General features: G+C 43.8%; 1 protein-coding gene across 5 annotated transcripts; it reads right to left on the reverse strand.

The window, feature by feature from the left end:
• Positions 1 to 36: 36 nt before the first annotated feature.
• On the reverse strand, positions 37 to 22840 carry SNX31 (sorting nexin 31). Of its 5 annotated transcripts, none has more exons than XM_083623531.1 (14): positions 22652 to 22837; positions 21185 to 21259; positions 15852 to 15966; positions 14249 to 14313; positions 9451 to 9561; positions 8885 to 8975; positions 8035 to 8122; positions 7793 to 7862; positions 5645 to 5737; positions 4003 to 4206; positions 3356 to 3454; positions 2384 to 2461; positions 1504 to 1557; positions 37 to 876 (listed from the first exon to the last, which is right to left on the reverse strand). In XM_083623531.1, exons 1-14 carry the CDS (start codon positions 22715 to 22717, stop codon positions 778 to 780), a joined length of 1308 nt encoding a protein of 435 aa, XP_083479657.1. In that variant the 5' UTR covers positions 22718 to 22837; the 3' UTR covers positions 37 to 777. The 5 variants fall into 5 exon arrangements, with proteins under 5 accessions (XP_083479657.1, XP_083479656.1, XP_083479659.1 ...); XM_083623530.1 differs by having other exon boundaries at positions 1504 to 1560; positions 22652 to 22832; XM_083623533.1 differs by lacking the exon at positions 22652 to 22837 and adding an exon at positions 22381 to 22596 and having other exon boundaries at positions 1504 to 1560.
• Positions 22841 to 27357: the final 4517 nt, after the last annotated feature.

Here is a 27357-nt window from a genome sequence, read left to right on the forward strand (position 1 = left end):
TTGGGGGGGGGGGTAGAGAAATTACGACATTTATAATAATTTCACAGTGCTTATATTTAACATAATCACAGGTTGTTCACCACAAGTTGTCTCCCACCTTGCATATTTTTTTTTAAAAAAACACTCATACAAAACATAGTAGGTTAACAAGAACAAAAAGAGACCAAAATTGTAATATGTTGGAGTAATTAAAACTGGAGCATTCCTAACAGTCCTGAGGGTAATTATTCCAGTAGTCAGTGCACAGTTGGGAGGCAGGAACGGGTGGAGATAATCAAAGACATGTCTGCAGGTACTGGAGGGAAGTAGGGATCATTGTAAGATGATGTACTTTGTACATAGGAAGACCTTACCACAAATTCAGTGGCATTGTGTAATTTATCATTAAGCTGAAGACCTGTGGGGAGACAGTTTGTATCCCGTGGAACAGAACAATGGTAAACATTCCAGAGGCCAAAGATTAACAGCTTAATGTCAAATACTTTAAAAGGTGTTACTTTGATCCAAGATATGCAATGTTTCCCATTTTTTTTAAAGGTCCTGTACATTTTTTATAATAAAATGAAATATATGTGCAAAATATTTACAGTCTTCCCCGTTATAACAAATTCTGGTTCCCAGGAGCAGATGATGTTTTTTTAAAAAACCTCAAGAACAAAAATACATGAGGAGTTAGAAAATGTAGACTGCTATTAAACAGAGGACAACTGCTGTGATAAGTTCGCTATTCCTCATTTTTAAAAAACCCAGAGGCAGCAGCAGCAGCTGAAGTGCAGGTCACAAGTCTTCTTCGCGTATTTTCTCAAACACGCAGTCATCCTCATTTGGTCTACTAGCGTTCGGTTTTTTTCTTGGCTTAAAACCAGAATGAAATATCTGCACAGAATCAAATACAGGATATGTTAAGCCAAGAGATTAAAAAAAAAAACTTCTAGTCAATAATACATGAAACACACACCAGTAGAACACCACCTAACTGTGTGTTGGGGAATACCACCAGCAGCTATGCTAATGATACGTAACAGGAAAGAAAAGGTTTGTGAAAGCCAGCAGCTATCAAGGTTTTTGATCCTGCTTTCTCCAACCTAGTGCCTGCAGATGTTTTGGCAGCCTATACTGGCTGGGGCAGATGTGAGTCATAGTTCAAAACATCTGGAGGGCACCAGGTTGCAGAAGGCTGTCCAATGGGTATTATAGTTATAGTACTGCAGCAATTGTATTGAACCGAGATAAGCAGTGGCAGCCTCTATGACGCAGTGATAATAACTGTTTATATAGCACTATGACGTGCACAGAGCACTTCCGATAATAAGCTCAGTAATCCTCACAACCACCAGGAAAAGCATGTCAGCGTCACCATCCTTATTGAAGATTTTGTGTGTGTGTGTGTGGCAAGGTTAGGAGGAGAGAACAGCAACTTGCATTAGGGACCCTAGCCATCTCCTTTCCCATCCCAGCCCCTCTCAGGTCTCCACCCAAGTTTATGTCATTTAATTCACAAACCTGACTTGGATGGATGCTTGGTTTCTTAGCTTTACCTGGTTCAGGAAGTTCAATCTGCTAAAACAGATTGATAAAATGTAAAGATCATTGCTAGGCAGAAGATAAACACACAGAGGCAGGCAACATGTAACTCAAGTGCATTCACACAGGGGAGACACTGGCAAATACACTATAGTATCAGCAATTTTAATCACATTTCTCTTTGACCTTGTGAACATGATTTCCATTGATATCAAGCACCAGTGGCATTTATATGTGGAGAAGTGAATGAAAGCAATGGGTTTGTTTTTTTGGTCTTTTCCTTTAAGCAATGAACCAATTTCTGTGGTGAGCCTAGAATCTACAGATACCAGGCAATACTCACCCCTACTGAAAAAAGAAATTATTGCTAAAGTTGCCCTGAATATGATTTATGAACCTTACCCAAGAGGATGTGTCGTTCTATAGGCTGATGATCAAATGTTGAGCAAACTTCCCTCTAGGTTCCTTGGCCTCCCATTTACAAAATGGAAAGTATGCATCTTGATTCCATGTGCATGTTTACTGGGAAGTACTTTCTAGTTCCATTGAACTCAGTAGGATTTGCTCTTAAGCCTGTATATGATTTCAGACATAGGGTGGGTCAAGTGAGGATCTCTGGAGCCAGTATTGCCCACTGAGGCTGGCAAGACAGAAGGCAGGGAGACCAACAGTAGGCCCAAGCCAACAACAGGCAGAGCAACTTTCTGATTGGCTGTAAGTAAGGCTGGTAGGGGCTGGTTGAGTTTGGTGGGGCAATGTACCAGTTGCTCTAATCACCCGGCCTCCACCGTGCAGGAGCAATGGAGCCAAGAACCTCACATCAACAGTCAGGCAAACTCGATTGTCAAACTTTGCTCACCATTTCTTGATCACCTTTGGTTGCTGTCATCAGCTGCTCCGATATTATCTTTTTTAAGCAGGAGCTTAGGAGAAATGCCTAGACGTGGGATAAATATTACATTTTGATTTTAAGTAACAAAAAACTTTATATGCAGAATTGCTGCTTTCCAGAGTACATCAGCCTTGCTCTGTGGTTCGCATGTTTTTTTACTCCCAGCTTAATCTATCCGATTGTAGTCCACTAGCCATATCATTCAATTTACTCAGGACTTACATATGAAAGTAAACCTGAACAAGCCTTTCCTGATGTGAACCTAAACATATAACAGTAACGCTCAGGGGATATTGTCTCTTGCGAATTGTCATTCATAAGTAACAGATATAAGGCAACTTTTTCCCCTTTATATTTAATACTAGGTGGAAGAAAGCAGGGGGATGAACACAGCTTAGTTGTAAAAGCACATCCTTTGCATCTATAGTGTCCCAACTTCAACCCCTGACATTAGCAAAATGGAGGAAGATGTCCGGGTAAGGTCTTGTTGAGCTGTTGCCTGCAAGGGTTAGGTTAGCGGTGGGGAACTTCTGGCCCACAGACCTAATTAGGCCTTATACGAGTACCAGTTTGCCCTGTAAGGCTATTATTACCCACAAACCACACCCACCTGCCATACCTGATGTCATATGTGATGCCAGGTGTGAGGGAGGTATGGATATGGCTACAAATAAATGGTCAGGAGCTTGAAGTGAGTTCCAGATTATTCCACTGCAAGCAGGGCTCCCTGGGCAGAAAGCCCCACTGGGATCAGATGGACTAGGGATTTCCTCCATTGGGAAATGCACCTTCAAAGAAGGTCTCTAACTGCTAAAAAATGATCCCCTCTGAACTTTGGTGCTGCAATTTCAGCAGACACACAATACATGGTTGTTCACTCTTCAGGCTTCTCCTTTTATGTACTTTATGTACATTACGTTTGTATTATGTAATACAAACCTGCTTTGTGTTAAAGGCAATCCATCTCCAGGTGTCAGAATCGTTGTACTCAAACCTGAGCTCCAGGAATTGGTCAAGGCCTTGGCCTGTAACAGATCCCTAAGGAGTTTTAAAAAAAGATGCAGTAATATTAGTCGAGAGGTCCTCCAGTCTATACTAATGCCTAGTCACTGCACTACACTAATATTCAGAGGATATCTCCAATGTTGTTGTTGTTTTAGAGAAGACCCACTAAAATTGTTGTATGCAAGTTAGAAATGCCCACTAACTTCAATGGGTTCACTCTCAGCAGAACTTTCATCCCCCGTTTTCTATATGCAGCTATCACTTTCTCCTAGGTCGGAGGAGAATGTTTAGAGGAATCTGAGGTGAGGCAAGACTGCAGAAGTATCAACTCAGTCTACCGTTGATGATATTTGGAACACAGAATTTTAACAATGAACAACTTCTTCCTAACGTGTATGTGCAGCAAGAAAGGTGCATAAAGGCAATCTAAACTAAGAATTTGTGTTATTGCTTACAAGGCAGGGCCTCTCATTTAGGAATTTTTTTTTTCTCATGAGACTCAAGTTTAAAGGAAATCCAGTACAAGAAAGTTAGCATTAAACAATGTGGTTAAGTAGTGAAGTTGCTCACAAGGTACTTACTAGAAATGTGACCTGCCAGCACCTCACCCTGTTGATCTTGAAGCTGACCTCTTTGATCTGGTTGCTAGGCAACTTTATGCAGCAGCTAATCTCATTATTCCCCACATGAATAGCAGCAGTACAGCCTGCTTCAGGATAGTCACAGGAGCAAGGAGCGAGCTTGATGTATCCGTAGTGCTGGACCTCCTGAGCCAGCTCTAAAAACTGTGCAAGAGAAACAGAAACTGGAGGACAACAGTGGGTTATATACTGTACCACATGATGCAGGAAGGTACTGAGGACTAGCAACTTCAGCAAGGGACCAAAAGCCAAGGACTCTGTTGTTATCTGGATAAGCCCCCGCCCCCTCAAACACACTGCGGGCCACGTCTCACATATAAAATCAATGCAGGAATTATCCCAGTGCTCATTTGAGAATATACATGTCAATGTCAAGTGGGGATGGTTAACACACTGGAAAAAATGTGTATGGCAGTGCAGATGGAATACCCGACACTATTAGCTTTTATCAGTAATTCCTTTCCAAAGCAGTAGCTTAAAGAAACTGGAACGTGAGAAGAAAGGCAGAACTCAACACTGTGGTTCTGCTAGCACTATGGAACTTCTGCAGCCAGCTGTGCACCCTCAAAATCTGCTCCAGGGGGTTGGAAGATCCCTCAGAGCGCATTTTGAGGTGCACAGGGAGAAGAGGAGGAAGGGGAAGTCCACTTGTGCGAGAAAAATTCCACATGAGCAGTGTTGATTGCAGCAAGTCTCCAGGCCTCATCCATTTAAATCTGGAGCACTCTATAGGAGTTGTTCTAATCTTGTAGCAAGTGATCTGCAGGCTATACTCCTGCTTTGCATGTCTAGAAGTTTGTCATTGTACAAATGCTACAGGAAATTCTGCAAAACTGGCTTATTATTTCTCTGTTGCCTCTCTTTGTATGCTTATAACAAACTGCATTTTCACCCACGAAATAATTAAATACCGCAGCAGGCATTCTGTCTATGGAGGCAGAGCTGGAGATGCTAACACAGAGTATGCTGGGGTTGAAAGATCAGAAGGGAAGGGAGAAGGGGTCTGGGTCTCTAGGTCTGCTCTTTCCCCTCTCTAATCCAATCTCACATTTCATCTCCTGGCTCTGCAGGAAGAGCTTAAAGGAAAAGCCAGATGGGTAGAAGCCGGTCTGGGTTTGCCAGAGAGCAACCTTTGCAATAGCTTTGATGCAGGCAAGAGAGCTCATCTTCCTTCCTTCCTAACACATGATTTGTAATATGCATGGGAAGTTAATGCTCCTCCAAACTGTAGATGGGCCTCAGCTAATTTTCACGAACAACATCAACAGAATCTAACACACCTGGACAAATTTTGTGAAATGGGGACTCATTTTTTGCGCAGCTGGGCTTGGATTAATAGAAGAGAGTTTCCCATCCTCATCTCTCCCTGAGACCCCTGACAAGCTACTCTGTTGGGGTCCAGCTTGAGCAAACTGGCGTGGGATGAGACACAAGGAGAGGATAGAAGATTCTTCTGCTTACAGAATAAAATAAAAAATCCTTGGCAGAGCTGAAGAACACAGCAAGCCTTTATAAGCAGATGCTCTCTCTGGTGTCTTTGCACCACAGCATGCACCCTGAAAAGGTTAAAACACTGTGTTACCTTCATTTTGTTAGGTGCTTTCTGTAGCATTTGAAGCTTCTGCATCTGTCCGTCTGTAGGCTTGATCCAGTTCTTCTCCATTTCCTGCAGAACCTTAAAAAGAGAAAAAAGGTATGTATTAAAGTCCCCGATACATTGTTCTCCCTGACTTAAGAGTCCAGCAGTCAAACCACCAAACCAATAAGCTCCTCAAATTGCCTGTCCTGCTGATCCATGTGGGATCAGGTCCCTCTGACATGGCAGAATGGGCACAAGAATCGTGGAGAACAGTTCTCTGAAGCAGCAAAATCAACATGACGTTGCAAATAAATTGTGGCAATAGGATCCTGCAACCCTGGAGTCCCACCATGCCCACCAGATACTACTAGGCTGCAAGCAGCTACCCAGTTGCTAGTTCAACTGTCTGCATTACTGCAGCTCAAATAGCTCTCATGATAGAACTGTGATATATAAAAAAACAGCTGTAACATGCATTGCAATAAGAGGGAGCCAAGCACCAATTTATTTAATTTCAACCTAACATGGTGGCATATCATGACTCTCACACAACTATTAAGCAAGCATTTAAAGGTAAACGGACCCCTGACCATTAGGTCCAGTCGTAACCGACTCTGGGGTTGCAGCGCTCATCTCGCTTTATTGGCCGAGGGAGCCGGCGGACAGCTTCCGGGTCATGTGGCCAGCATGACTAAGCCACTTCTGACGAACCAGAGCAACACACGGAAACGCCGTTTACCTTCCCGCTGGAGCGGTACCTATTTATCTACTTGCACTTTGACGTGCTTTTGAACTGCTAGTTTGGCAGGAGCAGAGACCGAGCAACGGGAGCTCACCCCGTCGCGGGGATTCGAACCATCGACCTTCTGATCGGCAAGTCCTAGGCTCTGTGGTTTAACCCACAGTGCCACCCGCGTCCCATAAGCAAGCATTTAAAAGGTACCCCTGCCCGTACGGGCCAGTCGTGTCCGACTCTGGGGTCGCGCGCCCATCTCGCTTAAGAGGCCGGGGGCCAGCGCTGTCCGGAGACACTTCCGGGTCATGTAGCCAGCGTGACGAAGCTGCTATGGCGAGCCTGCACCAGCGCAGCACACGGAAACGCCGTTTACCTTCCCGCTATAAAGCAGTACCTATTTATCTACTTGCACTAAAGAGTGCTTTCGAACTGCTAGGTGGGCAGGAGCTGGGACCGAACGACGGGAGATCACCCCGCCACGGGGATTCGAACCGCCGACCATACGATCGGCAAGTCCTAGGTGCTGAGGTTTTACCCACAGCGCCACCCGCGTCCAAGCAAGCATTTAGGATGGTGCTAAAAACCCTTACCTTTTGGGGGGCAAGTATTAGAGTGCTAATCTCTAAACCAGTTACTGCTAGATTACCCATTTCCTCCCTTCCCCACATTATGGGCAGAACTTGAAGTGACCTGTGGCAAAGTTCACTTGGGGTTAAACCATAGATGATGGCAGCAGATTCAGCTGATCCTTAAACTCAGATCTGTGACAACTATACGATTTTAAACAACATATGGGGTACACAGAGGTGATGAGTGGTTCAAGTCTTCCGCCACCCTCTGCTTATCTCCCTGAGGTTGCTCTCCTCATGAGCAATGGGCTGTAGCTTAGTGGTAGAGCACATGTTTTGCATGCCAAAGGTCATGGGTTCAATCCACAGTGTTCTCCAGGCAGGGCTAGGGTGAATTCCTGCCTGAAAACCTTACAGCAGCTGCCAGTCAGTGTTGGCTGTACTGAGCTAGATGGACTTGGTATAAGGAAGTTTCTTAAATTCCTACATTTCCTCCCAGCCAGGCTCATGTCTGTTTCAGTAATATCCTAATGCCTGGAAGGGAGAGAAAGAAGCCATGGGGAAGTAATCTATGAGGAATATTTACAGACCTTTTGCTATGAACAACCCCCTGTGATGTGGTCTAAACCCAGTTCTATCTTACATCTAGTTGGGCCAGCCTCCTCTTTGGGAACACCTATTTGTTATTATACATCAGGTAGCGTTGATGGATGGGAGTTAAGAAGCTCTGCTTGTTCCTGAAAGCCTACTTTTAAACACAACAAGAAGTCAGTTTCTTTCCGTAATAGTATTTCAAGAGTAGTGCTTTTCTAGGAGGAACTCACCTGCACATGAAAAAAACCTTACCTGTATATAAAGTAAGTTCACTGAAGTTCTGCAATTCATAAGCATTTTATCAAGGGATGGGTCCATGTACCTGTCCAACAGGGAGAGGGAAATGGAAAGTTTAAACAAAACAAAGCCACTGATCCAGTGAAATATCTACAATGAGAGCTACTACTGAAATACTGTATTTCTGCCCTTCCTCCAGCATATCTATACATTTTAATGCATCTTGCTAAATCTGCTTCTTCATCATTCTTGCTTACCACTTTCTGATCCCAATCTTACAGGGTGATTCTTTCATGCTCTGAAGACTCACATAGGGAAGTTCAAATTCTGCCAGTTTTTTCAATACTAGAGGTGAGGGGGAAGAAAGGGGGAAGGTAATTTTTGAAACACTTTTTTAAAAAGTTGACTTTTTAAAATATACATCTTTTAAAGGGACACGGGGGTGCTGTGGGTTAGAGGCTAGGACTTGCCGATCAGAAGGTCAGCGGTTCAAATCCCCGTGATGGGGTGAGCTCCCATTGCTCGGTCCCTGCTCCTGCCAACCTAACAGTTTGAAAGCATGTCAAAGTGCAAGTAGATAAATAGGCACCGCTCTGGCGGGAAGGTAAACAGCTGCTCTGGTTCACCAGAAGCAGCTTAGTCATACTGGCCACATGTGCGCCAGCTCCCTCGGCCAATAAAGCGAGATGAGCGCTGCAACCCCAGAGTCGGCCATGACTGGACCTAATGGTCAGGCGTCCCTTTACCTTTAAAGCACACATTTGTCTCCTTCATGCAATGCATTTTAATATGTGCTTGTGAAACACACAATTTATGAAGTAACCCCAACCTCTTCCAACTTAAAAAGGAGAGAAATAAAAGGGATATTTTTCCAGCAAAAGCAAACCAAAAGTTCTTGCATTTTTGTGATATGATAAAAGGTTTCTCTCCATGCAACATATAGGCTTTGCTTTAGGTTTTAAAGTCAACCAAAAACAAAGAGGAAAAACCAGAGTTCAGCCAAAACGTTGCTTCTACACAGCCATCACCCATAAAGCCTTCCCACAATGCACAAATAGAAAGGAATGTGAATGCAATGTCTAGTATACTAAACAATGCACCTCTTACCAGACAGCTCCCCATTGTTGTGATCTTGAATAAGGAACAAGCTGAAATAGCCTATTAATTCTCTTGAAAGCTCAATCTTGTACGATACAACCTGGAAGGGGGGTGGGGAGAAAAGAGAGGTACTTTCCCATTAAGATTACGAATAAGTTACGTTGTTTAAGACAATATTTTGAAATGGCTTTTGTATCAGGGTGGATTAGAAAAATGCAACAAATAAATCTGTTTCTGTTTCCCCACAGAGGTTTAGAGAGATGAAATAGAAATATTGCAAGTTTTCACATTCTTCATAACGGTTCATCATGAAAAATGAGTTTTAAAAGGCTCTTACATATCTGCCTCACTGATTCTATCTATGGGTGTGTTTGTACTGGTTCTTTCTGCCAGAAATCACTAGTTTAGTCCAAATTGCTCCATTTCGTTTGGGCTTGGCCACCAAGAAGTAAGTGTCTTTTTAAGCTAGTACTTTGGTTGAAATATCCGGACAGACACAACAGCAACGTATTGCTTAACATGCTTGTGAATTGGTTCCTATGAGATACTGTAAAGAACATTTAAAAATTACTTGCCTCTAGCACTCTTTCAGCAGTATCTGATGTCTGAATATCAATTCTGAGATACCGTCCATCAGCAAGATAAACATCCAGAAATGATTGTTGGGTTTGTATTTTAAATGTATCCTGCAAGACATGAAAACATGGGATTGGAGTGCCTATATATGTGGTCCTTGCATCTGAAAGCGAAGATTTCAGCTTCTTCACTACAGGAAAAAAATACGGTGGGTCGTTAAGCAAACTAGGTCAGAAATGGATGGTCAGTGGTCAGGGCTGAAGGGAGTTGTAGTCCAAAATATCTGAAGGGCAACATGTTTTCTATCCCTGTTTTTGATCCCCAAAATAGTAAAAATGGTCAACTGGCTTTGGTAAGATTAAAAAAGCAGATGTTGAAGTCTGCAGCACTTAGTTGATTAATTGATTATGTAAAATTGATTTTTTTTGATCAATTAAAGAAGTGCACCAATTAAACTGTTTATTTTTAATCTAAATGCTTATAGATCCAAGCCCTTCTGAGAGCGGAGGCAATATCTCTTCTGATATGGTCTGCTATGACACAGCAATGCAAGCATCTGAAAAACACTATTTTCTTCTGAATTGCCCCTGCTCATATACAAGTTTATGCAGATTTGATTAATTATAACTAATTGATTAAAGTTATACCTTAAATCAAGCAACAGTGCTGCAATAAAATAGTTGTGGACCCTAGGCATTTAGTTGCAAACACACACACACACAAACTTCTTATTTCTCTTCATGATGACATGAAGCAACAACTATTTTTAGAACTAATTATGAGCATTAAGGAGTGAAAGGTGGCAGCTTCTCCTTCACCTATCTCATTGCTTTCAAAGTAGTTTACTTTCTACAAGATGTGCTTTGGATTACAGCCTTAGTCTGTACCAAAGGGTTGTATCTAATGCTAGTCCTATTCAGGTCTAGCCAACAAGGTGGCATCATCACGACCCTCACACATCCATTAAACAAGCATTTAGCACACTGCTAAAAAAGAACCTTACTTTTTTGCCAGTGTTAAGAGTGTTAATCTCCAAGCCAGTTGCTGCTGGATTATTCATTTCCCCCTTCTCCCCATTATGGGCAGAACTTGAAGTAACCTGTGGCAAAGTGCACTTGGGGTTAAACCAGAAATGATGACAGCAGATTCAGTTGATGCTTAAACTCAGAACTGTGACAATGGTGTCCAATTTCTAACAAAAATGGGGTCCAAGTCTTCCACCATCCACTGCTTATCTCCCTGAGTTTGCTCTGCTCATGGGGAATGGGCTGTAGCTCAGTGGTAGAGCACGTTTTGAATACAAAATGGCATGAATTCAATCCAATGCATGTGTCTATAGAACATGAGACTCTTAATCTCTGGGTTGTGGGTCTGAGCCCCACACTGGGCAAAAGAGTCCTATGTTGCAGGACGTTGGGCTAGATGACCCTCATGGTCCATTCCAACAGCACAATTCTGTGATTCTATGATTCTAAGTACCTCACCATTCTACGGTCTTGGAGATGTTGAAGGAAGAGAGCCCTGTTTCACTGCCAAAGATGTCCTCAACCCATCCAGAGTGGGCACATAAAATGAAGAATGCTTGAATCTGTGTTGCCATGTTCACAGCCCATTCACCAGCAAACCTCTTCACCAAGCTCTGTGCTTAGAATATCACACTATATTCCTGTTTTGCCCTTCCACTACACCATCAAATTCACACCAATAGTCACTTCTACTGTACAGTCTCACTTACAAGGATTTTTCATGCAAGTGTTAATACTGAAAAATCCTAGGAGGGAAATCATGTGCTAAATATCGCCACTACATTTATGCAGCAACTTAAAACAAATAAATTAGAGGATGTTCTCGGGTCATGCTGTACCAGTAGAAATTCTACAGAGGGGAGGAAAACGTTTGCTCAGCCGTTTTACAGCTCCTCTTGTTTACAGGCCATCCAGAAAGGCCCTAGATCCTCTATAAAATGTTTTGCAAGAAAACAGCACTGAGTATCAGAATATCTCTATTAAAAGCTATTTGCTCAGAATCTTTCATGCTTGGACAATGTTTACTTAGCCTTCAATTGCTGTTTTATAAATGCACTTACAAGTACATAGTGAAATACAATGGACACTTGCTGTTCACACATAATTTATGATCCTTCCCATAAATCATCTCTCCTATTGAAAAAAATGACATATTGAGATTTAGGCTATGTGTCTGGCATCATAATGCAGCCCCAGCTAGCCCACAGACATTTGGCGGAAGGAATGCTAACTAGGCATTCTATTGCATAGCTCTTCTCATGCACGGATCACATTCCTGGACAAAAGCTCTGGGTTGGGCATGAGAACAGCTTGCGTAAAGTACAATCTGACATTTGTGATGTTTATGAACTACTACACAAAGTAGTAAGAACCTGAGTTACTTTATTTGGAAACCATATACAACATGGGTACACTGCTGCAGGCCTGAAATGTGCTCTCTCCAACAGAATATTAAAGTGTGTTGGGGGGGGGGTTGTGTGCTCCAGTACAAAACTGCTAAGCTGAAAGCAATAATGAAATTTGATTCTATTTGTTTGGACATAAACGAGGTAAGGACACTGTTTTCAACTCCTACTACATTTAATTAAATCTTAGAGGACTTATGCTATCACTTATGTCATCAATTCAAGTGCATCCCAAAACTTTGGGTGTGTGCACTTAAAGGAGATTAAATGACTGTCCCCTTAGAGCAGGAATGAGGAACTATGGATCTCCAGATGTTATTTGACTCCAAATCCCATCAGCCCTAGCCAACATGGCCTACGGTTAGGGATATAGTTGGTATTGTATTCCCAATGACATCCGGAGGGCTGCAATTCTCTGTTATGCAATAAATGCAGTTTAAAAAACAACCACCACCTGGCTTTTTGCAGTTTGGAAAGTGATGGGGAAATGCATTGAATGTACGGAATGAAAAAATTATTAATGAGAAGATACAAGGACAGCTTGCAAGCAAATAGGAATGAAAGCTGAATGAAGACTGGACATAATTTTAAGTTTTGTACAAGCAAACCAAGATCAATACTTAATAAGTAGGTGATCTGGCACTGCCCTGAATATAACACTTCATGCATCTGATTGAAGTGGGCTCTAGTCCACGAAAGCTTATGCCATACTAATAAAACGAACTCTTGTCACATCATTTAAATGTCCTTGCTGTCTGTGTTACTTAAATGGTATGATTTTAACTGAAGGCCAGAAAATATTGATAAAATTACTGAAACTAAACTCTGCTATCATCATTCCAACCTTGCAAGGCCTTAGGACGCTGCACCTCCATGATCATACACCATATTTACACTGTTTCTACTAAGGAGAATATAGGCAGAGAGGCTAGAAGTTCAAGTTGCAACACTCTGAAAGTACGTGCCAGACTGCAGCTGTTGCCACCATTACAAGATAAAGAGATGTTGACATTTTCACATCAACATACTTATCGTTTCTTGACCCGACATAACCCAAAGCTGTTTTCTTGAAGCCAAGTCCCAAGGAGCATGCTTTCTTTTTAAAAAAAGTGCTCAGAGAGTTTTCTGGGAGTCATGTAGTGACCATAAATAAATTAATACCGTATTTTTCGCTCTATAAGACGCACCTGACCATAAGACGCACCTAGTTTTTAGGGGAGGAAAACAAGAAATAAGAAGCCTCCTGAGCGAAGAGGGAGCGCTCCTTCCGCTTCGCTCAGGAGGCTTTGTAGGGCTATCCCTGAAGCCAGGAGAGCAAGCAGGATCGGTGCGCACCGATCCCGATTGCTCTCCTGGCTTCAGCGAAAGCAAGGCTCCTGGCTTTTCCCTGACCTCCCGAAGAGCCACATGGTCTTTAAAGGGAGCGCAGCTCTAGGGGGCTTTTCTGGGAGGTAGGGGAAGGGACAGAGCCACACGCTCTGTCCCTTCCCCCACCTCCCGCAAAAGCCAGGGGTAGGTGTGCGAAGCCTCCACAGGGCAGCGGGATGAAGGCTCCCCACTGCCCTGCAGAGGCTTCGCGCAGCTAAGCCAACAGCTAGAACAGCTAGAGGGAGCGCTGCGCAGAGCCTGCATTATCGCCATAAGACGCACACACATTTCCCCTTACTTTTTAGGAGGGGGGAAGTGCGTCTTATAGAGCAAAAAATACGGTAAGTAAGTAAATAAATAAATAACATAACATAACATAAGCAAACCCTTTTGCCACACTTTAAAAAAAACAACCAAAAACATTAGGGGCATGGGAATAGCATTAGCTTTTAAACAGATCAGCTTATATCAAATTGCAACTATTGCCAACTTGGTAGCTAATGCAGCAAAGTAGGCAAAGTTAAGCAGTAAGGATCTGTTTACTCTGCACACTAATATCAAACTCCAAGTGCAGGCCAAAACACCACCAACCAAGCATGAGGAGGAGGCGGCGGGAGAAGCCTAGAGGGAACCCTTAAGGTTTGCAGAAGTACAAAGAAAAAAAGTGGGGGGTGGGCCCTAAGGGGAAGGGGGTGGAACCAAAACATTGCAAGGAGAACTGAGAATGCCCATTGGGCGTGGAATGGTGGCCAATTGTTGGAAGGGGGAAGGAGAGGAAGGAGAACTCAGAGGGAAGGACGAATGGAACGGAGTCCCCTGGATATGGTCATGGCATCCTAACAAAGAGAAGTTCACACTATGGTATTTTGTCCCAGGGCCCATTTGTTAGTTTCTAAAAACAAGCTGATTTTTCAGTTCGTTTTAAGACAGAATAAGGTGCAGAGAGCACAAGGCAAGCATTTTTTCCAATAGGTTTTCTGTGAAAGACTAGAGTTTACCTGCTGCAATTTCCTAAAGAAACTAATAAAGACATCGCTGTTCGTAATACTAGGATCAATCGACACTGAAAAACAAAAGCACAAAAATCAGGACCGACAGCTTAAAGGATTATCTAGATATGTAAGCTTTCAGTCATTTTATGACTGAAAGGGAAACTAACAATATAGATCTGAGGAAAGCACATGCATATTCAAGACAAACATGGTAGAAAATAATTATTAAGTTTGTATAATTGAATGTGGATTTTTTAAATAGCACATTGGAGGATCCAGAAAGGATTGTGTAGAATGGCTTTCAGGAGTAATGATCATCACATTTCATAAGCTCCTGATGAGATTTCTTATAACTCAATATACACAGTGATGCTTTAGATGACCGCATTTTCTCCTCACCCTTTCATTATTAAGTAAGGATTCAGGAAAACAGATTTAATTTAGGTATTGGGTTTCTTAATGTATTTTTTATCTTTATATCCCATCTTTTTCTCTAAGGAGCTCAAGGTGCCATAAATGAATTCTCATTTAATCCCCACAACTACCTTGTTAGGGGATGCGGGTGGCACTGTGGGTTAAACCACAGAGCCTAGGACTTGCCGATCAGAAGGTCGGCGGTTCGAATCCCTGCAACAGGGTGAGCTCCCATTGCTCGGTCCCTGCTCCTGCCAACCTAGCAGTTCAAAAGCACATCAAGTGCAAGTAGATAAATAGGTACCACTCCGGTGGGAAGGTAAACAGCATTTCCGTGCGCTGCTCTGGTTCGCCAGAAGCGGCTTAGTCATGCTGGCCACATGACCCGGAAGCTGTACGCCGGCTCCCTCAGCCAATAAAGCAAGATGAGCGCCACAACCCCAGAGTCGGTCACGACTGGACCTAATGGTCAGGGGTCCCTTTACCTTTACTTTACCTTGTTAGGCTGAGAGGCAGTGACTGGCCCAAGGTCACCCAGTGAGCTTCACAGCCAAGTGGGGTTTTGAACCCTGGTCTCCTGGTCTAAAACTCTTAATCGCTACAACCACACTGTATCCAATGCAGCTCAAACAGGGGGCATTTCCTACCCCCCGTCCCTCCTGAAACCTCCAGTCCCCCTGCCCAAGGGTAAGAGAGTCCATTCAGGCAAGCTGCTTCCACCCAATTTCCCCCAATCTTCCTTTTTGCTGCATCCATTCACTCCAAATCCTATGCCTTTTCTGAGAGTCCCCAATTGAAGACTATAATGGGTGAGGAAAAAACAGGGGGATCCTCTTTCTTGTGCACCGCATCAGATGCAACTCATATATATATATATATATATATATATATATATATATATATATATATATATATATATATTGGCCTGAAGGCCATTGGCTAATATGAGGAAATAACAATACTGTGCAGCCTTTATTTAGTGGAGGTTTTATAGAACAAGATAGAGCAGCATCTGTAATAAATAGTTTGGGGCTAAATAAACATGCTCAGCCCATGAGAACAGATGAGATACCATCTAATGGTTTATGACCAATGAAATCATGTATAAAATTTACATTTGCACCATGTGTCATGAACCACTATTGACATGTGTGTGTGTGTGTGTGTGTGTGTGTGTATTAAGGATTCACTGTACCATTCTGTAGATATTGTTCCAGTTGAGCTCTCCTTTCATCAGCCATTGACTTTGTCATTGCAAGGTAGAATTTTGGAGGGAACGCAGGCACACCTTTCCCAAAGACCCGCCTTAACTGAAAAGACAGGGCAACTGGATAGAGCACTTTACTTGTTAGAGACAAGAACGACAGACTTGCTGGACTGGAAGAGCAAAGCAATTCTTATATTCTTGAAATACAAGGGGCTGTACGTCTCCTATTGTCAACCTAAATGTTCCTGTGAATCTGGAGAGGGAGAATCAACAACTCATCTTCTTACGCATTGCTCTTTTTATCATGATATATGTACGATTTTTGCTGAACCCTTTTAATGGAAATCTCCAGGATAATCAGATGCATTTCATGCTTTCTTTCTTCCTTTCAGTTCAGAATACACCCAACTCTTACAGGGTGGCTTAATAATGAGCTGTTGCATGTACAACTTGTCAGGGACTACTAATTTTAGTAAACTTGTAACTTATGCCTGGTGTTCCACATTACCATACACTTATTAGTAATTCACTGTTATGGTTCTCCATTTCAATCAATCAATATCAGTTTACTGTTCTAGCCAAAGGCCACGACAACCCCTTAGCAACCATACCAATTAAAACAATACAGATGATAATATGACCCAACATCCATGATGCAAGAGAGGTTGCCAGAAACACCAAGGAACGCAAATCCAGCTTGATTTCAAATTACCGTATTTTTCGCTCCATAAGACACACTTTCTTCCTCTTAAAAACTAAGGGAGAATGTCTGTGCATCTTATGGAGCAAATGTGTGGTCCCTGGAGCTAAATTGCCGGAGTGCAGCACGCTCCTGAGCTGCTCTTTGGGGCTGGCAGGGGAAACCCCGGGTGCCGGCAGAGCAGCAGGGGCTTCCCCCTCCAGCCCCGGGAGCAGTGGGCAGGCTGCACACAGATACGCGCTCCTGAGCTGTTCTTTGGGAGAGGCTGAGAGAGGCTGCACACGGCTATCCCATAAGCCAGGACAGCAAGCGAGATTGCTGCGCAGCGATCCCGCTTGCTGTCCTGGTTTCTGGGATCCAGAATATTTTTTTCCTTGTTTTCCTCTTCCAAAAACTGGGTGCGTCTTATAGAGCAAAAAATACGGTAAACCTCCAAGTCACCACAACAATTTATAGTGATTTTATCTAACTCCTTCTTCCTGATTTTTTTGTTTGTTTGTTTTTGCAGCCAGTGTATAGAGGGCCACTCTGGAAGCTTTTACTAGAGGCAGAGTATTACAGCAGCAGAATGCCGATGCCTCACATGGTTCAAATGCAAGAAGGCTGTTGTAATAACGTTCATGGACATGCTGCAATATGGTTACCTGGATCTTTCTGATGAGGGTATGCTAGGTATCTGTATCAGTGATAGCATCTTTCTGACAAGAACATTGAAGCTGGGTGCTGGTGGCTAACACAATCTGATTTTTCTGACAGATAAACACTGAGAGGCCATTGTCTCTCATGCCCAGGGAAGGTATTTGGCGTAGTTTATTTCATATTGTTGGTTACAAGGTGTTCCCACCTGTTAAAGGCACCTGAAAAATGAGAGAAACCTGTTCTTCTCAATGTTACTCAGTTTTCCTTTCATAGCTTTTGGATATTCACTAATGCCAGTTGGGATTAAAAGAATAAACTTTAAGCCTTAAGTAAGCAAAAAATCAGCAGAGAAGAATGAGAGAAAAAATAAACTTTACAGTGGTGCCTCGGGTTAAGTACTTAATTCGTTCCGGAGGTCTTTTCTTAAGCTGAAACTGTTCTTAACCTGAAGCACCACTTTAGCTAATGGGGCCTTCTGCTACCGCCGTGCCACCGGAGCACAATTTCTGTTCTCATCCTGAAGCAAAGTTCTTAACCCGAGGTACTATTTCTGGGTTAGCAGAGTCTGTAACCTGAAGCGTTTGTAACCTGAAGCGTATGTAACCCGAGGTACCACTGTACTTCAACCCTACATGCCTTTCCCCCTTGCCTTTTTACTTTGACTTGCCCTGAAACATATACCCGCCATCCTGACATTAAGCCTGAGAGATCCACCACAGTTCAGTCCATGTTATATCATTGAAGTCACTCTGGTCCAAACACTGGACATATTGTGATGCATCCAATGTAAGTTCGACTCAAGAGTATACCAAATGAAATTAATGGCTATGATTAGGTCCATTAATTTCCATGGATCTAATCTAAGTGGAACTTTCCTCTCCATCCTTACATTCTATTCAAAACCACCATGTCCCTAAGCTCTGCCAATATTTAGTCAGTTGAAGTAGGATGCTGCCTATTATCTTAAATTACAGTCATATCTTAGAAGTTGAATGGAATCCGTTCCGGAAGTTCGTTCGACTTCCAAAACATTTGGAAATCAAGGCGCAGAAAGCTCCTGCAGCCAATCGGAAGCCGCAGAACCCATGTCAGACTTTCGAGTTCCAAAGAACGTTCGCAAACCAGAACTTCTGGGTTTGCAGCGTTCAGGAGCCAAAATGTTCAACTCACAAAGTGTTCGACTCCTGAGGTATGACTGTATATGTTTTGCTTTAGCTATAAATTAACAAATACAGTGTACTTTGGGATGCGAACGGGATCCGTTCCGGAGCCCCGTTCACATCCAGAAGCAAACGTAACTAGCGACGGCGCATCTGCGCGCGCGTCGCTTTTCGCCGCTTCTGAGTATGTGCATGGCGTCATTTTGAGTGTCTGCGCATGTGTGAGCAGCGAAACCAGGAAGTAACGCATTCCGTTACTTCCAGGTTGCCGCGGAGCGCAACTTGAACGCGCTCAACATGAAGCATATTCAACCTGAGGTATGACTGTATGTCCATATTGTTCCAGCCTCAGATATTTATTATGAAAATTATTTATATGCCACCTTTGAGGATATAGCCCAGACAAGTCATCTCGATTGTAATATTGCAATAAAGGCAATGGGCAGTATTCAACTAATGCATCCCGTCAGCGCAAGGATTTACACTTGTGCAATAGGACTTTCTCCTCCTCTCCCATTCCCACATGCACCCCACACCCTTTCCAAATCTGCTCCAGAGGCTTTGGGGAACCCCTAGAACAGGTTGGGGGGCACAGAAGGAGGATCTCTTAGTGCTACTTTGGATTCAACCCAATGGCCCAAAATAATTAAAATTAACAATGGCAGAAATGATTAGCAAGACCCTTTAAAGCAATGACAGAGAGTAATAAAGCAACTAAACAGAGCTATATTTTGGAACATCTCTCTGTAGCGGTTTGTGTGAAAAGAAATTATTAAAAAGAAACACACACAAAGGACAATGCCCATTACATATCCATACCCTCTCATATAAACTACAGTAAGGTAGTTTATTCTTGCATATACAGTGGTACCTCAGGTTACATATGCTTCAGGTTACATACGCTTCAGGTTACAGACTCCGCTAACCCAGAAATAGTGCTTCAGGTTAAGAACTTTGCTTCAGGATGAGAACAGAAATCGTGCTCCAGCGGCGCGGCGGCAGCCAGAGGTCCCATTAGCTAAAGTGGTGCTTCAGGTTAAGAACCGTTTCAGGTTAAGTACGGACCTCCGGAATGAATTAAGTACTTAACCCAAGGTACACTGGTACCTCGCAAGACGAATGCCTCGTAAGAAGAAAAACTCGCAAGACGAAAGAGTTTTTCGTTTTTTGAGTTGCTTCGCAAGACGAATTTCCCTATGGGCTTGCTTTGCAAGACGAAAACGTCTTGCGAGTTTGTTTCCTTTTTCTTAAAACCATTAATACCCAGGGAATCCGTGCTTCGCAAGACGAAAAATTCGCAAGACGAAAAAACTCGCAGAACGAATTAATTTCGTCTTGCGAGGTACCACTGTACCACTATACCTCACTTATGTAAACCCTAAAAGTGATAACCAGGCTTCTAAAATTCAACTTTGCCAGTGAATTACAAAATAAACTACTAAAACACAGAGGGCATATCCAATTACAAAAAACCTTTGAAGGTTTCCTACCTGTATAACTGTCACAGCTTCTCCTTTAAGGATCCTGGGAACTGTAGTTCAGACAAGCTGCTGCAAATCAGAAATCCTTTGCCCCTTTACAGAACTACAGTTTCCAGGGGGAAATAGTATCCAATCACTTAAGGCTACAAAGCAGATACGCAATGCGCACTGATGCTATGAATTTACCTTGTCAGGGCCCTGAGTTTTGATACTGAATAGAAACATTCCTCTTTCCTCAACTAGCACCAGCACTGGTATTTGGTGTGTAATGTGGTTGTGCAACTGTTATGGACACTTAGTGGAGACTAATCATTATATTTTCCGTTTCTATCTCTCCTCCCATAATCGCTCAATTTTTAAACCATTTTGGGGATAGGGAATTTCCCCCTCTGCAGCAAAGCTCTTCCATGCACATTTATATTTATAACTCCTACCCACAACCCACCTTTTCATTGGAACAATTAGCACTGCACATGTGCTGGTATTATTTGATCTTAAGAAGTATTGGCTGCATACTGCCTAATATTTACTGTCCTTGACCTTTGTACTTGGAAAGGCCAAACTAATTATCTATTTCTAATTCTGAGAATATTCTTGGGGAATGTTCCCCAAGTGCATGAAGGGAGAGCAGAAATGTAATTAAACACTTTTAAGGCATACACACACACAAAGTTTCATTTGAAAGGAAACTGCTAGCATGCAGATAATCTCATTCATGTAAAAATTTAGATGGAAATCAAGCGCTCTGAATAAAGGGAACATTTACATAGGTACCTATCGAACCTAAATATTAGACCCATATGTTCCTAAATTTAGGTGATACTCCCCATTCACAAATCAATGAATGTCAGAGAACAGGGATGGGCAGAAGACAGATCATGATCTACTGGAAGATCTCTGGGTGATTTGTGGTAGACCACAATGATTTCTGACTCCCAATTGCATAGCTATAGCAATAACAAAAGGAACACTTAAAAAAAATTAAGACTGCAGAAATGAACAAAACTTGGAATAACCAGGGATTGATTTTTACGTGGGAAAACTGAGTGCATCTCAGTTCTGGAACTCAGAATAAAACCCTGTACTCAGCAGTAGCTGAGAGGCACCATATTCTTTCGTTCTAAGTGCAAATCTTTTGTACCTTGCTCCAGCTGGCAGATCTCAGGACTCTAGTAAAATACAAAGTAGATTCAACAAGGGCTGGAGTCTGACCTTCCCCCGCTGTAGAATGTACCCCACTTCCATGTAAAACATATCCTCCAAAATGTTTTCTGGCAGAACATGAAAAAGGAGAAGCGATAAGCGAAAGGGGAAGGTGACCAGTGAACCGGAACATCTTACCTGTTCATTCCAGTGGTGCAACTGACTGTAACGCACCTTGCAGAAAAGGAAGCCTTCGAGATACACAGAGTACAGCTGAAAATACACAGATTCTCTAAATAAATCCTCTTGGGAGAGTTAGGGGAATTTGTCACTTCCTATTATCTGCATTTTAAACTTTCTTGCATAGAGCCCCATCATTCTTCTCATGCAGATCCTGCAAATTCCCCAAACCAGGGAATCCTCCTATATGATGGCACACCCATCATGCCTCCTCACCCTACAGTCAACTCACAATTCCCATCACACTGCTATTCATTCCCATGCCTTCCCCAAGTACATTTAAAGTACATTGCGTCCCCCAAAGAACCCCTTAACAGAGCTGCAATCCCCAGCAACATCAACCAACTACAGCTCCCAGGATTCTTTTGGGGAAATAATGCACTTTGAGAGCACATTAAAGGGAGTATATGCCGCTCTCTGCCTACCCTAGGCTTGCCAGATATTTCTTATTTTAAAAGACTGGTCGCTCCAGATCATTTGATCATTTCGGGTATTGCAACCGTAATTTCTTCAAATATAGGACGAGAATCTTCGTAGTTTACTTGAGAAGCAGGGCACAGCAGCATTTTATATTTCCCTTCTTTCTGGCCGTAGTATAGTCTGAGCCCCCCTCCTTCTCCTTCTTACACACACTCTTCCCCCAACCTTGTGAAACCACGTGCCAACCACATTCTACTCTCTCAAATGCTCCTTTTTCCTGGGGCATCAGTACAAATCTGTGCCATCCAGGCACAGACCCCCCCCCCAAAATCTTGACTCCCGCAAAGCCCACCCTCCTTCCCTACAGACACTATTCAAGTTATTTGCCTCTGGCAATCACTCCCCACTCCCAACCTCCCCATTCTCTTCACACGGAGACTGTGCATCCCACCCACCCCCACCCCACATGCCACGCAACCATCCGCCTCCTCCCCTCGCGCACACACACGCCCCATTTCCCCCACCTCAGCTGCGCATAAAGCATCCCCCAAGCTCAGCGCCAAACGACGCGGACGGATCCTTCAACCAATCGCTTGCAACGGGGAGCCAAATCCACGCTCTCCTTCCCTGTGGAACCCCCCCCCACTTCCATCTCCCCTCTCAGACCCTCCCCACCGCGCCCCACAACAAGCAGCCCTGGAGGGAAAGGCGAATGATGCAAGGCGGTTCTTAACCCGCGTCAGGTGCGCGCCTCTCGCCCTCCTCGGCTGCGTCCCTTCAGCGCGCAAAAAAAAAAAAAAAAGGCGCGGCTCCTGCCAACTTGCGGGCAAAGTGGCGCTTGCAGCGTGTGGTGCAGACGCGGAGGGTCTCCGCCGCCTCGCTACTTCCACACACACAGGCGCGCGCCTCTCTCTAACCCGCCTTCCTCGCCGCCAGCGCGGCTACTACGGTCGCCCACCCGCCCTCCATCCCTCCCTCCCTCCCTCTTCCTCCTGGCTACTTCACCACATAGCGGCCGCCAAACTTCTCCAGCAGCTCTTCGGAGAGAGGGATGCTGAAGTGCATCTTCATGGTGGAGGCGGAGAGCAGGCGCGCGCGCCGCCTCGCCAGCCCAGACCCCGCCGCGTGCCTGGCCAGGCTGTGCTAATGGGGCAGGGCGGCCGCGGGAGCATTTGTTTTCCCCACGTGATGGCGGAGCCGGGACGCGGCTGTCTCCTCCCTCCGGAGGGCGGGGAGCGGCAGCAGGCCAGGCGAGGCGTAGCAACAGCAGCAGCAGCAGGTGGAGGTCGTGGAGCGGCCGCGCCAGGGAAATCTCTTGGCTGGCTTGGCTTCCCTCCTTGAGAAAGACAAACCGGGTAGGGAGCCCTCACCACTACCCAAAGGGTGTATTCCCCACCATGTGGCAGATAAGGTACTACAGTACACGGTGGATATTTAATTTGAAGGGGGGAAAGGGGAGTAGCCTGAGCAAGTGATGCCCCCCTCCTTGCAGGGCCGGATTTAGGTTTGATGAGGCCCTAAGCTACTGATCAGAAGGTCAGTAGCCCTAAGCTACTTGCCGATCAGAAGGTCGGTCCCTGTTCCTGCCAACCTAGCAGTTCGAAAGCACGTCAAAGTGCAAGTAGATGAATAGGTACCGCTCTGGCGGGAAGGTAAATGGTGTTTCCATGCGCTGCTCTGGTTCACCAGAAGCGGCTTAGTCATGCTGGCCACATGACCCGGAAGCTGTACGCCGGCTCCCTCGGCCAGTAAAGCCAGATGAGCGCCGCAACCCTAGAGTCGGCCGCGACTGGACCTAATGGTCAGGGGTCCCTTTACCTTTACCTTAAGCTACTGAAGGTAACAGGCCCCTTTCTATGTCCAGCTGTCCTTTGTCAATAACAAATTGTCGCTGTTTTTTGTGTTGAATATTTTAGGGAGCAGGCAGGGCCCATTACTTACACCATAAGAGCCTACACAACACAAAACACTGTTGCTGTATGTAGGTTTTATTTTATTTGTTTTTTCTTATATTTTGGAAATGTAAATCCATTTTTTTCCTTTAAATTTTTTTGGGGCCCCCAAGAGAGTGGGGCCCTAAGCTGTAGCTTGTTTAGCTTACACATAAATCTGGCACTGCCTCATTGTATGAAGCCACCCACAAAAGAATTCGCTAATCTATCCTTTTTACCCATTTAGTACATTTATATCCTGCCTTTCCTCCAAGGTGCCAGGGCTGCGTTAGCCATTAAGCCAGTGGTTCCCAACCTTTTTGTGGCCATGCCCCACCTAAGCATCTCTAAAATCCTGATGCCTGCCCCGCCGTGACATATACTGTAAATTTTATTATTCTAAAAGTGAATTATTCACATGGAGGAAGCCTAAAAGGCCATTAACTGTTAATAACTCAATTCTTGAATTGCCTCCCTTAAAAATCAAATTGCTCCCCTGTGGTCCGTGTGCCCCATGTTGGGAACTACAGCATTAAGCAAAATAATGAAGCACGTGCTTAGGGCATCAAGGGAAGGGGAAAATTTCTGCTGGAAAATTTCCACAGACCATAAGGTACAGCTGAACAGGTTCCACATAAAAAAGGCTCCCTCAATGTGTGCGTCATAGGTTCAGTGCAGCAAAAAATGCAAAAACAAGATTCAGTTGTGCTGAACTTTATAAAGTGATTGCAGAAGACAATATTTTACAGTTTATTATTGTTTATATTTGAATTTAGATCTACATGGGGGTACCAAAATCTTTTAAGTGCTATGGGCCTCTAAAGGTCTTAATCCAGCCCTGTGAGTTGCTCATAGAATCATAGAATTTTAGAATTGGAAGGGACACTGAGTATCATCTAGCTGAATGCAGGAGTCCCATGCGGGGACAGAACCTGCTGAAGGCATGGCGCTGTGGTTCTGCCCCCTCCATTTTATATTCACAACAGCAGTCTTGTGTCTGTGGCAGGTCCAGTTGAAAAACAGTGGGTGCTTCAAGACTGTCGCTATTTCTGGGTGGAATTCAATCAGATACCAGCAAATTCAGGACACACAAATTGGGTTGGGAGGAGGTCTCGCACAACAAACCTGCATGCACCACCAAAATTTGACTTTTTTTGCAATGAAAGCAATGGGAAATTGCACTGGGAAATGTGGATTAGCGCTTGTTTTGATGCAACATCATCTATTGACCCCGCAACCAAATCAGCATGAATGGTCATTAAACAGCCAACTTCATCTAATCTCTCTGCACAGAAGGATGAATGCGCAGTAAGCAAGTTATCTGAAAGCACTCAGTGACTGGCACAAGGACAAGCAGAGAAAAATATGAGATAAAATAAAGGGGGGGGAAGTACCATTTCATTTTCTTACTGAACTGTTATTTTAACTTCATAATAAAGTCCTGGGGGAGTTTTCTTTTTCAAAGGACACCCAGAGAGCTTCATGGCTGAGTGGGGATTTTATGCTGAGAATTGCTCTTCTCTCTCATCTAACACTCCAGCCTTGGGAATGGAACCTGTGACCCTCCAGATATTTTAGAATATAAGTTTCATCATCCCTGACCAGGCAGACTTGGACTGATGAGAGTTGGAGTCCCACAGCAAAGTTTCCCTTGGGCAGTAAAATGTCTTGGGTCAGCCTTGACTTCTGAGAAACTAGTAATGAGGTGCAAGGACCAATAACAGTCTGTGCTGTCAGTATAAGGCAGCTTCCTACATTACTAGGCTCATTTAGATTATATAGAGATAATAAGGTTATCACCTTTTGTTCCTGGGTCTTTAAAAGTTGCATGATGGAAATTCAGCAAGGGAACAAAAAAAAGAGAGTTGAGACTCTGGTACACAGGTTTACTATGCCCAACACATCTTGAGAAAGGACTTCTTCAGGGGAAGCATGAGACAAAATTGTAGACAGACGTGACACCAGTGTACTTTCTGTATCCCGTTTTCAGCTGGATATTGATTCTTCTGTCTACCATTTTGTTTCACAATGTGCCCCTGAAGACTTTTGTCAACATGCATTTGGCCTAATAAACCACTTCCCTGCATACATTTCTGTTGTTTTAACTTTTTTTCTGAATTGATGTTCTTCCACCATTTATTCTTCTGTCTGCTGTCCTGAATATGCTGTTGTCATCCTGAGCAAGTGACCATTTTAATTTCTGTGTAAGGTGGCTGTTAAAGGCCTGTAAAACACAACCATTGAACCCCTCACCAGCTGCAGTACATGTCCATCATATTTGTTAAATGAAACATGGATTGTGGTTGCAGGAGTGGCATCCCTGAGACTTTGTGAATATAGCTTACGCCATTGTTTGTGATGAGGATGTAAGACTCTTTCCCCCCCTTGCTTAACCACATTCCATTACTTGTCCAAGCAGGCCGTGCAGTTTTGTGATATATGTATATATAGAGAGTGAGTTGTTGGACGTTGTACACACCCTCATTGCCTGTCCGGGTTTGATCTCTATTTGATGCACGGTGGGGTACAATGCCAATCACACAGGCATTGTTAGGACATGCTTTTTTTTGCTCTCACCTTGTAAGTACTGAAAAATTTCCTTCCTGTATTTTAAACTGCATTCAGCCTGGTAGCATCAGAGATGTCTCCTCCTTCTTTACTTGTTAGGCTATGTGCACATTAGCGGTTTGAAACACAGCAAGGTCATTTCCCTCCACTCAAGTTTCGAGTGGCATTTGCATGTTGCTGTACACACCAGAGAGGGGTTGGGAATGTCTTCGCCTGGTGCATTTTACCCATTTGCTTTCCCCACATCTGAACCCACCCCCAAAGCAACTTCTGTTCATGCAGCTGTGATCTGCACATGTGCAGTGGCTACCTCAAATGTACACACCTCAGCCAAACTGCAGTGAACGTGGCTGACATTTTCAAATCAGATGGAAGCTGGTTTGAGGAGGGACACATCAAACAGCAGTGTGTCTCAAGAAACTATGCATTGCAGCTAACCAGAGGTGGATATAGGGCTGGGAGACTGGTGCACCTGCACTGAGCTGAGGCAGCACCATCTCAAAGCCCAGGAAGTGCAGAGCTTTGGGAAGGAGGTGTAAGGGCTCTGACAGGGTCCTAGAGGTCTTCTGCCTCCTTTCCAAAGCCTAGTTAGTGCTTTTCCAGCTTTGGGAATGGGGTGGGAGGGCTCTAGCACACTACCAGAGCCCTTCTATCTCCTTCCCTGCCATTGGGAAGGCAACACAAGGGCTGGGGGGTGCCTCTCACAGAGCCTCATAGTACCCAACTCTGCCACATGGCTTCAGACCCCTTCAGTGGGAGCACACTGGAACCAGAGTAAATAGCAGTGCATACACAACCTTAGTTAATTCCTCAGCTTAGGTCTGTGTATATTCTGCAGTTCCATGCAGTCATAAGAAATGCGGAATGCAGCATTGGGTACAAAACTCAAGAGGCTCAGCAGGCGGGCTTCCAAGTTTATGAGGAATTCCTGGTGAAACTGCTATAATTAGAGAGAGACTCAGCAGGATTTCTAACTTCCAGGGTCCAATTGGACCAGATAGTGCAGCTATCTGAATGAAAAAAGCTACATTGCATTATTTTTTATGGTGCTTTACACTTTATCGTTGAACACCAACCACCCTGATATTTTATTATATGGTGGTACAGAAATACTTTATAAACAAACAATATAAATTAAGGCTAGATTAGAAGGCGCTTGTGGTCCCTTCCCATTCTATGATTCTGTATGAGAAATATGCATAATTTGTTTTG

This window comes from Podarcis filfolensis, assembly GCF_964270895.1.
Source record: "Podarcis filfolensis genome assembly, chromosome: 7".
Classification (NCBI taxonomy): domain Eukaryota; kingdom Metazoa; phylum Chordata; class Lepidosauria; order Squamata; family Lacertidae; genus Podarcis; species Podarcis filfolensis.

Coding starts and splice junctions, on each gene's coding strand:
- SNX31 (XM_083623530.1), bottom strand. CDS start 22,717: ATGAAGATGCACTTCAGCATCCCTCTCTCCGAAGAGCTGCTGGAGAAG. Junction 15,967..21,184: donor TGCACCACTGGAATGAACAG/GTAAGATGTTCC, acceptor CTGTCTTTTCAG/TTAAGGCGGGTCTTTGGGAA. Junction 3,455..4,002: donor GCTGGCAGGTCACATTTCTA/GTAAGTACCTTG, acceptor AAAACTCCTTAG/GGATCTGTTACAGGCCAAGG.